Genomic DNA, 14,982 nt, shown 5'->3' on the forward strand with positions numbered 1-14,982 from the left:
AGCAATAAGTATAATTTCAGTCAAAAATAAATCCGGTCCTTTGCAGAGGGAAGCACACTCATGATGGAGTTTGGGGGTTCCATATTAGCACTCAGAAGCTGGGATCTTTGCTGCCCACAGGTGACTCAATGGCATGTAACAAAAGTCAGTCACTGCATGGTGAAGATCTGTGATTCCAGGTGCTATGCAGAGGTATTTCTGCATCTGTCAGGAGTCTGATTTGCTGCAAAATGTCCTTCCTTAGGCCACTTTCGGATTTAAGGTGTTTATTTGAAGAAGATAATGATACATGGGGTCTAATAATGAACCAACTTTGAGATACAGGTATGCCAGTTGAAATGAACATTGAATATTTTACAAACTTACATTTGTTGTGATCAATGCAATGTAAATATACAGGTTTGGAGAAAATCCCTTGAGCACAGCTGAGTCTTCCAAAGCTCTTGTAAGACCAAATTTGGCTTTGATTGGCCTTTCATGTTACGCTGAAATGAGTTTTTCTCTCCAAACGATAATCCCTGCTAAATGACTTCAAGCAGACCTTTCCCTCATTTCCCTCAAAATCTTGTCTCCCAGTGCCTGTATTAAAGTTTTGGGTAATTGTAGTAGAACAAGGAAGAAAATGCGTCCCTGGACATCTTGGAGCTGTGGCAAATGAGGCATGAGAGGTCATGGGATAGAATATGGAAATTAGATAACTTTCCACAGAAGACAGGCTCTGGGTGGTTTAGATACCCATATGCCTGCTTTCAGGCAGCTGTGCTGAGCCTTCCCTAGATGTCCATTTGCAGTAATGGGAACTTTGATACCTTGCTCACATAAGAACATGCATTTAGATAACCTAAATGGAACTATATCACATCCTATTGTTTATATGTTTTATAAACTGGATAAAATTACACAAAGTCAAAGGATGCCTTCAGTTGTTATGCTGCAATTAATGCCGACAGTATGATGACATTTATTGAGTCATAAAACCAGCCGATGAGGTAGGGACTTAGAGGGTATTTATAGAGTCACAATGGTCTTGATGACTCCATTAACGTTGAAGGGTTACAACCAATATTTAAACAATTGAAAATGGTGCTACTTATGTCTTGTGGCTTCTATTGCCATGGTGTGCTTCAACAGAATTTGTACTTCAGGTGACGTGGGCTCTAAGAAAGCATTGCTACTTTCAAAGTGTACCTGTAACATCTGCTGGTCACTTTGACTGTCCAGCCAAGCCAGCAGGCAGGGACACCACTGCCCACAAGCTTTTGTTTTCAGTGACTGCTTCCTTGAACCCAGCAATAAGGAGGGCTAACTTTACCCCACGGATTTTGGTGAACTTGTGTCACTCGATACAGCTCTGGTTTGACTGCTCAGAAACACGTCTGGCAAAAGCATCACGTTTTAAAAGGGGCCTATCTAATCTCAGCCTAATTTGCTGTCTGAAAACAGCAGCACTGAAATTCTCAGAGGGGTTTATCCCATTCCTGTGCAAGGAGGAAGAGGCATTTCGTTCCATCTTTCCCCTAGCAGCACAGAGCTCCTGTCAGCCTCAGCAAAAGAGCTGCTTCCCTGGAGAAAGCACTCCTTGGTAACTAAATATTGCTGTGGAGCACCAGCCCTTGTAAAACCAGCTTAAAGTTGCATTTTTATTTTAAAAATATAGGCAACAAATATTTCACTCTGCATATCATCATTGATCCGTAATTCAGCTTCTCTCTGATCTATTTCTAGGCAAAGTAGGGATGAAAATAGCACTTTATATAACCCTGATGAAAGCATCTGTCAAGTAGTGGGAAAGAAAGAAGTACGAGAGACTTGTTAATAAAACAGTAAAAATACCCAGAGACACAGCATTACAATGTGGGAGCCTGGTGCTCTAATTAAACCATCTGCTTTTAAAATTGGTGTCCTATAGTGACCAGCTTAAAAGCTGGGGCATCCCTATGTGGCACCAAGCTGAGATTCCTGGACCCGGCTCCATCAGCCTTTCCCTGGGCAGGAAGGCATCATCCTCCACACCAGCTATCTCAGATGGTGTGAAACAGCCCCTAAATCCATCATCCTCATGCAGGAGCACTCCAAAGAGTGCTTCCTGTGCCAGAAGAGTGTTGTCATATGAGGTGGGTGCATTTCTGCCTTGTCCATACATCTCCTTCAGCAGGATCCATGCTGGAACACTATCTGACAGTCAATCATTTTGTAAAGTAATCCTTCTCTTTCCACCCACTGGGAAACTTCCCTTGGTCCAAGGACAGAAGTTACTGGCTGGTTTATAAAGTGAAATGATAAAGATCTGGGGGGTTTGTCCCAGGGAACAACTGGAAGAACTTTGCAAGCTTATAGCTTTGTGAAGAAGTCAATCCCTGTGTCATCCAGCTCTACTGGAACACCATCAGGTGTCCACTGCCTGGTTTATTTTCCAGACATAACACAGCTTTATTGCAGATGAACAGGTTTTCCCACTTCCTTCCCATTGTGATTGTCTGCTGTTCCTGGCATGGTGTGCAAGGGGAGCAAAAAAGGCCACCTCTAACATCACAGGCATGGGGACCATATTTACTGATTACCTCTTGCTACTGGACATTCTTCATCAATAAAATAAAATAAAATTAAAATAAAATAAAAAAAAAATATATAATAAGCCACTGAGGTCCACTGCTTGAAAAAGCAAATGGGTAGGACCCCCCCCCCCCCCCCCCAGCTTCAAAGGAAGCAGTAATAGGGGTAGCTGGGGGGGCACTTCTCAGCCAGCATGTAGAGCTGCTGGGAAGCAGTGGCACAGGTTACACCTACTGCATTACCTGCCGTCACTGACCTCAGCCCTTTAAATCCATGCTGAAAGCATGGGAAAAGCTAATTAAATGCAACGCTTCATTAAAATCCCTTTAAAAAAAAATTATTAGCTTTGTGCAAAACAGTTTATTCATCCATTTACTGTTGTGCTCAGTCTGTTTATGAAGGTAGCCTGTTCAGTAAGGCAGGAAAACTAAGGTGTGCAGTAATCTGCTGATCCTGGGAAACTGCCATTGAGTGCCAGTTCAGCACGGTCTAAGCAGGGCAATGAGCTGTTGCACATGTGCTCAGCCACACTGAGAGGAATCACAGGACACCAGGTTGGAAGCAACCTCCAGAATCACCTGCTCAGATCTTTCTTGGCAACAACAGTGTAGACTACATGGCTGAGCACCCCATCCAGCTGAATCTTAAAAGTGTTCAAAGTTGGGGAATCCACCACTTCCCTGTGGAGATTATTCCAATGGCTGATTGTACTCATTGTGAAAATTCTTCCTCTCGTGTCCAGTCAGAATCTCTCTGGGAGTAACTTGTGCCATTACCCCATGTCTTTTCCATGTGACTCCTTGTAAAAAGGAAGTTCCATCTTCTTTGTACAAACCCTTCACTGGAACACGGTGATAAGGTCTCCTCTGAGACTATTTAGGATGAACAAACCCAGTTCTCTCAGCCTTTCCTCACATGTCTGGCTTCCCATCCTTCGATCATCTTTGTGGCCCTTCTCTGGACCCTCTTCCGCCCCTCCACTTCTTTTTTGTATAGTGGGGACCAAAACTGAACACAGTATTCCAAGTGTGGCCTGACAAGTGCTGAGTAGAGTTGGATAATGCCTTCTTTATCTCTGTTAGTGATGACCTTGTTGATGCAAAAGCAGCTCCTCGGCTTGAAGTGATTACTGACCACCTCCTGGGGCCACCTCCTGGTGCAAAAGGAGCCAGCCCAGCCCAAAGAGCTGCAAACAATTCAAACTAATCCCACTAAAGCTTTCTAGAAATGGTATGAATTGCTGCTTCAGCCTCTTCAGTTGTTTTCTACATCTGCAAAAGCTTGATGCTGGCAGAAAGACACAGAGAAAGTGGCTTGTCTATAACAGCTTTCATCTTCATCCTCATTAGCTGTGCCAGGGAGAGGAGCCTACAGTGAAAATGTCTCTAAAATGAAAGCAAATTTCCCAGGTGCCTCTCTCTCATTTTCTTTAATTTAAAAGCAGGTTTACCTTGCATTAACAGCGGCTTGAGCAACGTATTCTTTATAGGCAGGAATAAAGTATTCATAATACAAATGGATGACGACAGGATCCTGTAACACTCCTGGTTGCTCCTCCAACCAGAGGGACCCCATCCAGCTCCCCAGCCCAGCAGAGCTGGGCAGCAGATGTGCCCTGCGGCAGGGCTCATACCGTATAGTGCCCAGCAGCACCTCACAGCCTCCTCATGACACCACGCTCAGCGCCCATGGACCCCGGCATTGGAGCTGTGGGGCTCTGCTGGTGCCTGCCCTCCCTCAGCAAGTCAAGTAAAGCCCATGGCCTCATGGTCATGGTGGGTGATGGCAGCTGCCTGTGTGCTCCCCATTAGGAAATGTCCATCGCTGCCAGTTGTTCTGGTTGGTCTCAGATTTTTTGTGTTTGCTGGGGAGAAGAAGATGAGAAGGCCCTCGTAGATGATTAATACAGAGTTTAGGTCATATGTAACCCTGAGAGGATGTTGAGCAGGTAAAGAAGATCCTGTAAAGTTACAATGATTAAAATTCTCCCCAGTCTTTAGCTGGGAAAAACTGCTGAAGTGGTCATCATTTCATATTTAATTCTCAGTGATTTTAGGACATATGCAACAGTGTTTTTCTGATTATTATTAACCATAAAAGCAGCTGTCCCATTGGGATTTGGAGACCATAAAGTCCATAGTACTCCTTGGGGCAGTGATGCTCCATGGGGTTTCGGCTAACAGGGTGAGAGGCATTTTCAGCGGGGTGGTGCTTTGTAATGACAATTGATAATCCTGGAAAGAAGATAACCAAGATGTTTCTTACATTTCCCCTTATCAAATACCCCAAAATATCCCCAAATATCTCCATAACCACTCGGCTGGTGACACAAGGCAGGGAGACCAACGTGAAGTTAGGGAGTGTGGCAAAGGCACGGAGGTTGCATCTGAAGACACAGAGGGTGTAAAGAGAAAAGACTGGAAAACACACTGATAAACATGCTGGAAGTCCAGCTAGGACGGTATAACAAGGGAGAGAATTCAGTTGAGAGCAGGTTGGAGCGGGCACCACAAGAGTGATTCTGGGGGTGAACACAGTGATTTCGGCTTGATGTGCAGGAAAGGCAGGCAGCAGGATGCCAAGAGGGGTGATAGCAAGAGCCGGCAAAGGAGCAGGGAAGGGAGAGCCTGAGCCCCATGCACAGACAGCAGGCAGCATGTGGCTGCTGAAGGGCAGGAGGAAGGCTCTGTACATGCTCTGGGAAAAGCAGCCATTGCCCTTATCCTGCTTGCCACAGCACACACAAATAAAGCCGGGACTGCAACAGGCTCCTCACAACAGGGTTTTATGCTAGGGTAACTGCTGTCTGCCATGGAGAGTCATGTTCCTTGTTCAAATCTGTAGGGAATTAGGATTTACCTTTACTGATTTCTTTTAGTATGTATGCCCATACATTAAACTGAAATGAATTTTAGGAGCATACTCATGGCCTTTCCAAGATCTGCATTCCACTCCACACCTGGTGTAAGTTGGAGGAGCACATCCCCGGCTATTGATTTTTCTGACACCTTTGAATTAATTGAAGGTTAAAGTCTGTCAAGAGAATGTTTAATTCATGCATTTAGCAAGTTCTTTCATCTGCCCACACAATATGCCCAAGAAATATGGTAAATTGGAGCAATAGCTCAGTCAGGATGAAAATGAGAAACTGTTAAATTTCAACGCTTCTGCCAAGATGAGAAAGCAAGTATCAGGATCATCTCTAAACCATGAATTCTGCTAGCTGAAATAATTAAAGAGCTCCTTCTGGGCTTGCTTCGTGGAGTTAACCCATACTGTTGCACAGAGGAGATTTCCTCATCCCAGGGCTCTCAGTTGCCCCTGGACATCAGTGGCACCAGTGACAGAACTGGACTTTGCCCTGGCTCAGCCACTTCTTCCACCTTAGTGTCACCAAGGCAGTAGAGAAAACCACCACGGAAGCACATACGCCAGGTAATTCCTGCGAGGGAGACTTATGAAAGGACAGCAAAAGTAACGGAGGTAAGCTGGACATGAATAAACTTCAACTGGAATTCGGAAGAAAGTTCATTCTTTAGTGCAGGAGCAGCGGGATTTTGAGACAACCTTCCACATGGCAGAGCAAAGCCAGGAAAAAAATCCCACAGGAAAAGAATTTCAACCCAGACCCAGTTTGGTGCTTTTAGCTACAATTGGTGGTTTTATGAAACAGACTCTGTGACGACAGAAATGCACAGGATTTTCCTCCGTAACCCACGAGATCCCCTCTAGGTTGACTATTTAATGCAGACCATGAAATCTCATTGCACAAAAATGCCACCACCCCTGTAAGTTTCTGTAGGTCTAATTGGGTTTGATGGATACCCGTGCTTTGCTTAGAGCAAGAATGCTCCAGAGAACATGAAATGGCCACTTAGGGCCGAAGCATTATAGTCTGGCTGGAGCAGTACTGATGCTACAGCAATTTACCTTAATGACTCAAGAGCATATCTCACGGCGATGCTGTGTAGCTGTCCTGACCTAAAAGCCCTCTCATGGCTTAAACTCAAATTTATGCCACTCACAGAAGACATCTGAAAGAAAAAAGCGTATCCAACAAATCCAGGAAGAAAACCAGGATTTAAAACTATGACAACCCAGAGATGAAAATGTGTTGAAGGAAAATTACACCAGAGGAACCAATGATTACAGAGGTCTCATAGCAGGAAGACCATTAGGTCAGGGGTCAGCAGTGAAAGCCATCATCAGCCAGTACTTGGGTGCAGCACTGGCCCCTCCACTGGTGTGTGCTCAGGGGGCTACAGACATCTTAGCAAGCAGCTTTGCTGTCTCTGGAGATGTCATATGGCCATGTCACCGCTGCAGATGGGTAATGTCACCAAAGGGCTCCATAAGGGCCATTCCCAGCAGAGACAAGTCATTTGGCAACATCTTAAAGAGAACAATATGTGTATGTTGGCAAAGGAAGCCGGGGCAGAAAGAACAGGACGCCTGTCCAGATAGAGCTTTAATTAGACAATTGATAAATGATAAATGTTATGTATTTGAAACACATCAGTATGCTGTTCATGTCATGCTTAGGAGTGATTCATCTTTCTCACTTCTCACATACGAAAGGCTGGTCAGTACATCAACCATCTCTGCCTCTTCACACCTACATTCTTCCCGCCTCCTTGCTTTAAGGATATAAAACTGCGAAATTAAGAGAAGCTAAGGAAAACAGAAGGGAAGAGCTGCTAGCAATGCTTCACCCCTGGCTGCAGGCTCCACAAGATGGATTTTGCAGATGGAGTTTCAAGGACAAACTGGTGTTTATGTGCTGTGAGGCCAGGAGCTTCATGGCAGCTGTACCCACAGCATCTCCAGTGCTGTGTGTGCCATCCGTGCAGCTTTGCCCTTGTGGAAGAGAAGATGGCACATGAACTGGCAGGGAAGGAAGAAAATTGGCTGAAGTTATTTTGGAGATGCAAAAGCCATCAAATCTGGTAATTATCGTTTTCCTACCAGGAAGGCATGAGCTGGAAGTGTTTAATGACAAGGAAGGGTGAGCTAGCAGCAGCTGGAGAAGCAGCTTGGGACAGACTGGAGATGCTGTCTTCAGCAAACCTCACCTCCTACAGCACGGTGTTTTCCTCCTGGCCTTGGCCACACATCCTTGATCATCCTCTGCAGGTTTCTCTCCTGCCAGCACTGATCTGCTTCCTACTCCTTTGGTCTCACACCTGTGGAACAAATCCCTTCTGCATAGGTGCACCGTCCCTCTGGGAGGCAGAGGGAAAAGCAGTTGAGGCTTTTGTTTGGCAGCCAGGGCTGGAAGTCCTGATATGGTGTCTTCACAGAGAGGTATCTGCAAAAGCGTGCTGATCCTCATTGCTGCTCGTTCAAATGAATGAGGCAAAACCGACAAGTTACTGGTGATTGTTTCCCTTTTGGTTCCCAGCAGAATAACTTGGTCTGCCAAGTTTATTTCTGGAAGGTGCTGTAGTGCAGACATGTAGGCTCAGCTCTTGTTTTACACACTCTGATGTTCATTGATTTCAGTGGAATTGCTCTTGATCCCCGAAGAGGTGCAAAGAAAAGGTAAGTGCATTTACTGTGCAGCATAGCTACGGGAGGTGGTGCCTGGGTCTGAAGGAGGGGTATGATCCTTGGGGCTCAAGAGGCACAGAATCAGTGTGCTGTTTATTCCTGTTATGTGAAAATACCTTCTCTCTCAAGCAGCAGATAGCCTTCTAAACACAATACTGCAGGGCAGTAGCAGACCTTTTCTTTAGGCTGTTAGTTCCTTAATCCTGTGAATTTCTAACGTTTCCCAAATTCATCAGGGGATTGAATTGCATGCAGTGGTCACCTTTAAAGTAATCAGTGGATGGAGGACCTGCAGCCAGAGCTAAGTTTGCCTGTGCCACACCATGCAGCCTGGGGGAGGTTACTTCAGGTGACAGCATGAAAGCACCTTCAGTGACAGTTTGGTTGAAGTTTCTGGAATGAAGAAGTCAGGCCCTTCTGGAACCTAAAAAGCAAATCAAGTTAATGGTCCAGTTGAGAAAAACCTTCTCAAAGCCCAGACTGACTGCTTGGGGTGGGAATGAGAAGGTGTAGTAAGACTGGTAGACACAAATGTGTGCAAACACAGCAATGACTTTCAAGCATTTTGCTCACTGATGCTCCTCTGGCTCAGGGAAAACACACAGAGCTGGGATGGATGGGAAGATGACAGCTAGTGGCAAAGCATCCTGACCATGCTGCCTCTGCCTGCTGACTGCCCTCAGAGTCCTCTCTGGCAGCCGTGTAGGAGGAATGGCAGCACCACGAGTTTACACACAGAGCACAGGAGGGATGCTACTCAAGCAGTGATACAGAACATCTCTTCACCTTCCTCTCTGGAAATCAAGACATTTCCACCCACCCCTGCAGCAAAATTTGCCTGCTTCTACCCACTGTGACACAGCTGCTACAGCTCCGCTCAGTTCAGAGAACTGCTGCTACCGATCCTACATCAGCTGAGGATCTCATTTCAAGGATTTCAGGCTTGCCTTCCACATCTCCTTTACTCATTCTGTCTTAGAGCAGGTGGCACAGAGCACCTTGCTCCAGGGTGCAGAAGAATGGGTAGAGCTTTGTAAGCAGTGCTCACTCTAGAGATAATGGACGAGTTTCAGACAGGTATTAAAAACCACGTATTAGCCTGTTAATCAAGGGAAGTCTGTCATGATGCAAACGTGTACCTTTGGTTAGCCACTGACTGGGTAAAACATATTTAAATACCTTCTATGTATCGGCAAAGTGAGCAGGCAAACCAGAAACTCACATTCCTTTCAGACAAGAAAAAGCAGCGCTCCTGAAGGTTTTAACCCTAGAAGCAAAACTTTCAGGTGTGAAAACGTCCTGGGCCCTCTGTCCAAGCCACCCCAAGGTACCTGTCATTTTTTTTTTTATCAGCTAACCCCAGTGCAAAAATGGGAGACAATAAAACATCCCTTTTTTGGTTTGGTTTGAGTTGGGTTTTTTCTTTACTACTATTTACCTGGGGAGGACCTAGACCCTAACCTGATAGGCGTCCTACACATTGCAATTCCCACTGAGCCACCAGGATCAAAGCCACTCAGCATCTTAAGAGAATCAGGCTCACCCCTCCTAGGAGAGGAGCTGTGCAGTGCTCCCGCCGGCAGTCTGCGGGAACCAGGCTGTCACTAGAGGGAGCTGCAGCAAGAATAAAGACTCGCATTTTGTCCTTCGGCACACACAACACAGTCCACGCGTCTCTTTTGAGTTACAATTTTTATTAGACGAACATGGTTTCAGTATATAACGTGTACACGGCCTAGGATGCAACATGCTCCCTCCCCCAATGAGTTACAAAACATTGATGCCATGAAGGTGAACAGCGACTCTGCATTTGTGACCTCACGGGGTGTGACAAAAGGCCAGGAACAGGAGCTTTGCACACAGGTGGGTCTGCACAGGACAGGGTGAAGCACATTAGGAAGAGGTAAAGAATAGGAAGAAGAGAGCAAGCTGGATCTGCCCTGGCTGAAGGACTGCTATCATGAAGCTGTTCTCCATTTCCCCTCCCAAATTCCTTAGGGAGCAGGAGGATGGTGGCTAGGCCATGATGCAGCTGGAGTCCCATGGGGAGAACTGCGTGGCTGCACACATGCACTGCCAGCCAAGGGCCCCTGTGAGAACCACTGCTCAGGGTGCTGTGGGCCATTCTGCACCATGTCTTCCACTCCTGCCCTCTGCGCAGGGGAAACAGGTGGGGCTTCCTCCTACTCCTCCCACTGCTTGTGCCAGGATCTAGTGAAATCAGTAGACAATTCTGATTAGGCAAGTGCAAATACCTAATGGGATATAGCACTTGCCTGGTGATGCCCACTCTTGCACTCCTGTAAAATGCCACAAGGCACTGCCTACAATCTCATGGTCCTACTTCTGAATCATGGTATTCCCTGAACTGGACTCCCTAAGTAAATGGCCTGATGGGGAGACAGGGTAGGGAAGAGATCCAAGAAAGCCACTGAAAGCTTAGGAGCTCCACTTCATTTCAGCAATAGCACTTGGGCTGCTCAACTCTCAAATCAGATAGATAGTTATTTTAAAGTGTAAACATGGATTTAGGGACTTTACTCCAGGTCCATTTCCCCTTTGGTTCAAGACAGTTAACAAAAAGGAAAAGGAAAGAAAAATACAAAAAGCCACACTAAGACAAATCCAGAGTCCAGCAGACTCACCAAAAACTGTTTCAGTCTTACAAAGCATGTGTCCTTTGACTCAGGCCTCAAAAACAATGTACTGTGTTATTAAAAAAATAGCAATATAGAAACTACCCCTTTCTTAGTTCAAAGTTTAAGCACATGTAAGAAGACCCTACAGAAACAGTCCTCTTTCTGACAAGGCACTATCCAGTAGCATGTGGCACAAACAAAAACACCTCTATCAAAGCCACTGATACAGTGAATGTGTGCATGGATGTCAGCCCACACAGCAACTTCAGCTAGGTACAAAGGGTTACAGTTTAATTCACACTACTCTCCCTTTTAAAAACACAGGGTAGTTACAAGTATTAGCTAAAAATTGGGATCATTTGGTTCTCATATGCATATGCAAGTATTTTAAACAGAATAAAGGATTTGTTATTCCTTTCAATAAATGGCTCTATTTTCCACAGACCTTTTCAGTTACCTGATAGCTACATTTCATTATTACAAAACTGGTTTTAAAAAATCCCACATCATTTTGTGTAACAAACTAGAACTCTACTTGCTTTAATTACAAAAATAAGGCTGTCGCACAACAGACCAAATTCACATTCAAGCAATGTATATACTTTTTTTTTCCTTCTAAACTAGCCACTTAAAATTCAAATGCTCTAAGGGACTTACACTGCCAATCCATGCAAGCAAGCAGGATACCTTTGGAGCTAATGTTGTCCTTCGTACAACCGATTATGCCCACACGCGTGCTCTGAAATAAGCTAGGTTTACCTACCTACCTCTCCACTGAACAGGAGGCTTCTATTCTACAATTATCAAGAGGAGTTTTGTGAAACTAATTTAATCCCTGGAGAAATCAGTGTGGTTTTGCCTTTCACATCAGTAAACCTGCGATTTTCCCCAGGATTACTCCTGTGTATATACTTATACACTTACCTAATCTTTCGAAACTGGGACTTCAGGCAGTTCTCAAAGTTTACAATGTATCAAGTACATGATAAATCCAGGATGGCTTCTCTGTAATCAACCGTGTAATTATGTAAAATTATATCTATATTCATTTGAAAATATACATGTTTTCTTTTAAGTTTGTTTTTAGGAATAGTTACATTGAACTTGGTGAAGATAACAACAACCAGCTCCACCCCATGTCACATTCCCTTCCTATAACGAGCTTCAAGTCTCATTAAAGTGTGCGACTGGTGACAAGAACATCACAATAACTTACAACAGATAACATAATTCTTTAAAATGCACATGCATACATATATGTACATATGTACATATATATGTATGTATATGCATGTTATCAGCTCACATTCAGGATTCCTGTAGAGAAGGTGCTGCATCTAAGATTTTGACTAGTAAACACAACCATGGACTCGAAATATGTGTGTGCTCCATCTAACCCTTTCACTGAGCAGAGGAGGCACCAGAGGATCCAAAGTGAAACTGATCTATGGATGGACTCCTTTAACATCTCCTTTTTCAAAGTTTTCTTGCCTTTGTACTAGAGTGAAAAGCCACACAACTGTAAGCAGTTTGTAGCTGAGACAACAAGAACAAGAAGGTAACCTGTTCTTCACTGTAACAACTGGCAGTCATGAACATTGTTCATGTCATGACTGTAGTTGTAAGCTGTTGTCCAGAACCTGAGAGGCTACAGTTCTATTGTTCAGCATCTTCAGCAGGGACCTGGATGATGACCTAGTGGGCACCCTCAGCAAGGCTGTGAATGATACCTGAACCTGGTTGGTGGAGCTGGCAGAGCTTCAGCTCAGTGGCATCCCAATAACCTTGAGGACTGGGCTAACAGAAACCTCAGGAAGTTTGCTAAAGACAGGTAGAAATTTCTGCCTGGGGGTGACGAAGCATCAGTATGGGGTCGAGGTGACTGACAGAATAATACTCCTGCTAAAGGGACCTGGGGATTTTAACGAAAGCCAGGTTTATCATAAGCCAGCAATGTACTCACTGCAGAAAGGGGAAAGCATGTAGTGCGCTACTTCAGAAGTGTGGCCTGCAGGCTGAGGAAAGTTGTTATCCCCCTGGCCACATCTGTAATATTGGTTTGGGATCTTCTCCCAGTTCATGAAGGATGTGAACAAACTGGAATGAATAGCCTTCCACCAAAGCACAACAGCCAGGGACCTAAAGCACACAGCCTGTGAGGAGAGGCTGAGGAAGACGGTTTTGTTCGCTCTCATAAGAAGAAGGCTGATGGATAATCTAATAGTAGCTTATGACTAATTTGAGATACTAAAAGGTTGGTGCCAATCTCTTTCTGTGAGTGCCAGAAAACATAGCAAAGGCAACAGCCACAAATTACAGCCTTGGAGCTGAAGCTGGACATTAAAGGAAAGTTTTCAGCAGGAAAGTGCTACAGCACTGGCACAGGTTACCTAGGGGGTTACAAGGTCTTCATAGTTGGATATTTTTAACACTCTGCTAGACAAACCCATATCTGATTCGACCTAGTGTGGTGTTAGCCTGGATTTTGACAGTTCTGGGCCAGATGACCTCCAGCTGTCCCTTCCAACTAACATGTCTCAGATGCCATGATGACTGATTTTAACAGAACATGTTAAACATTTGTTGCACAGGCAGTGTCACTTTCTGACACTTTTTAAGAGTCTGGCTTCCTTCAAGCCACACAGTCTGAGTAATGCTGTGATTGCAAAGAAGCTTTTCCACATAATGGTTGTCTTTTTTTACCCAAAGACATAAGGACATTTATTGGAATGACACTACCCTGTCATTATGAAATCACTTCAGTAAAAGCTACATTATAGCATAGCTGTTATTTTCATAGCCAGACTTGATTCAAAATGCATAATGAAGTTTGACTTTCATCTATAATGTATTTTGGAATGGTTATTGGCAAGTCACAGGCCTAAATGTGCCTATGTGCATCAACGCAGTCCCACTGGAATGATCTCCATGTCCTTTACTTGACTCCTGCTCCTCAACCAAGCTGACCATTGTGGCTTCATCCAGCAGAGCACACACTCAGCTTTCTCACTGTCTTTGAGGCACCTCCACATTTCTACACCCGGGGATACAACCAGGATAACAGCTAGGTGAGTTAGGTGTGCTCTTGTTCCATGATAAAGAGTTTAACCATCCATGGGACTAAGCCCTGGCTTTGAAAGTATCTCCTGACTCTCATGTGGCTAATGGTGGAGCTGTGTGTTATTGAAGGTAAACTCCAGGATTTGGCAAAATTTCATTTTAAGATTGTCTAACTATAGAGCTCCAACTATGGATGTTAAGTTTTCTCAGTTAAGCAATACCTTAATATTATCATTAGCTGTGAGATCTCTTCTTCTGAACTACTCAGTATTTTCCATCAAACGTTTTTCTGCACATTTCACCTCCACTTGGAACCATGTCAAAATATTTCACTTTGGCACCTTCTCCATAATAACAACTTTTTGAACAGTCAGTTGCAATGTGCATCATTAAACAAATGGAGTTTTCATGAACATGGTTAGCAGCCCATGTCTCTTACAATAAACATGATCTAGCATAAACATCACTATAAATAAATGTAGAGCAAAACCACAGCAGTTATTGGCTTACATGGAGACCTTAAGATTGACAATTTTTACCTTCTAGATCATAACCAGCACAAACATTCTAATAATCACCAGCGTTTTAATTATCATGAGGAGCTAACTTCAACTACAGTAGCTGGAAGAATTAAAAAAGGTGAAAAATCTGACTACATAAGTATATCCATGAACAACAGAAGCCCTACTCTTCCACTCCTTATTCTCAAACACAGGTGTCTGTTAGAATATCAGTGCTAGCTGCAAAAGCAATCCAAAGACAAAAGTGAAACATCAACAATAAGTATTTTTAAAAAGGAAGATGAGTAGCCCAGCCTTAATCCCGTTTCATATGTGTTATTAAGTCTGCATTATTGGAGAGCACTGTCTCACAGCAAGCAGACTACTACTAATGATCATGTTTGCTCTATCACAGTGATCCATTGGGAAAGATGTTGTGTGCTGAAGAACAGGGTCATTCATCCAGGAGATGTGCTTGTCCATACTTCAGGTAAGTTTTCTATGGTTCTGACTCCTATTTGAAAGAAAAGAGGAAAAGAAAAAGATCATTAATGCTTCTCTCCCATGTCTGTGACCTGTGCATGCCCCTAACCCTGGTCCTAACACAGCAGTTGAGGATTCATCACTGAAGTACTACCAGACTGAATCAGTGATCTGGCCAAGTTTATAATGTCTAGAAC

The 14,982-nt window shown here is 44.2% G+C and overlaps 1 protein-coding gene across 1 annotated transcript in view; it reads right to left on the bottom strand.

Moving 5' to 3' along the window:
- Window positions 1–9,776: 9,776 nt before the first annotated feature.
- The window catches only part of SH3BGRL2 (SH3 domain binding glutamate rich protein like 2), a 49,859-nt gene continuing 44,653 nt past the window's right edge, over window positions 9,777–14,982 (bottom strand). Inside the window, exon 5 of the mRNA XM_061460720.1 lies at window positions 9,777–14,816. Within this exon, the coding sequence (XP_061316704.1) occupies window positions 14,802–14,816 (15 nt within the window). The 3' untranslated portion in view covers window positions 9,777–14,801. The remainder of the gene's footprint in view (window positions 14,817–14,982) is intronic.

Source organism: Pezoporus flaviventris, unplaced genomic scaffold (assembly GCF_033815535.1).
Source record: "Pezoporus flaviventris isolate CSIRO_AGI_PZ_B2104156 unplaced genomic scaffold, CSIRO_AGI_Pfla_v1 ptg000031l, whole genome shotgun sequence".
Classification (NCBI taxonomy): Eukaryota; Metazoa; Chordata; class Aves; order Psittaciformes; family Psittacidae; genus Pezoporus; species Pezoporus flaviventris.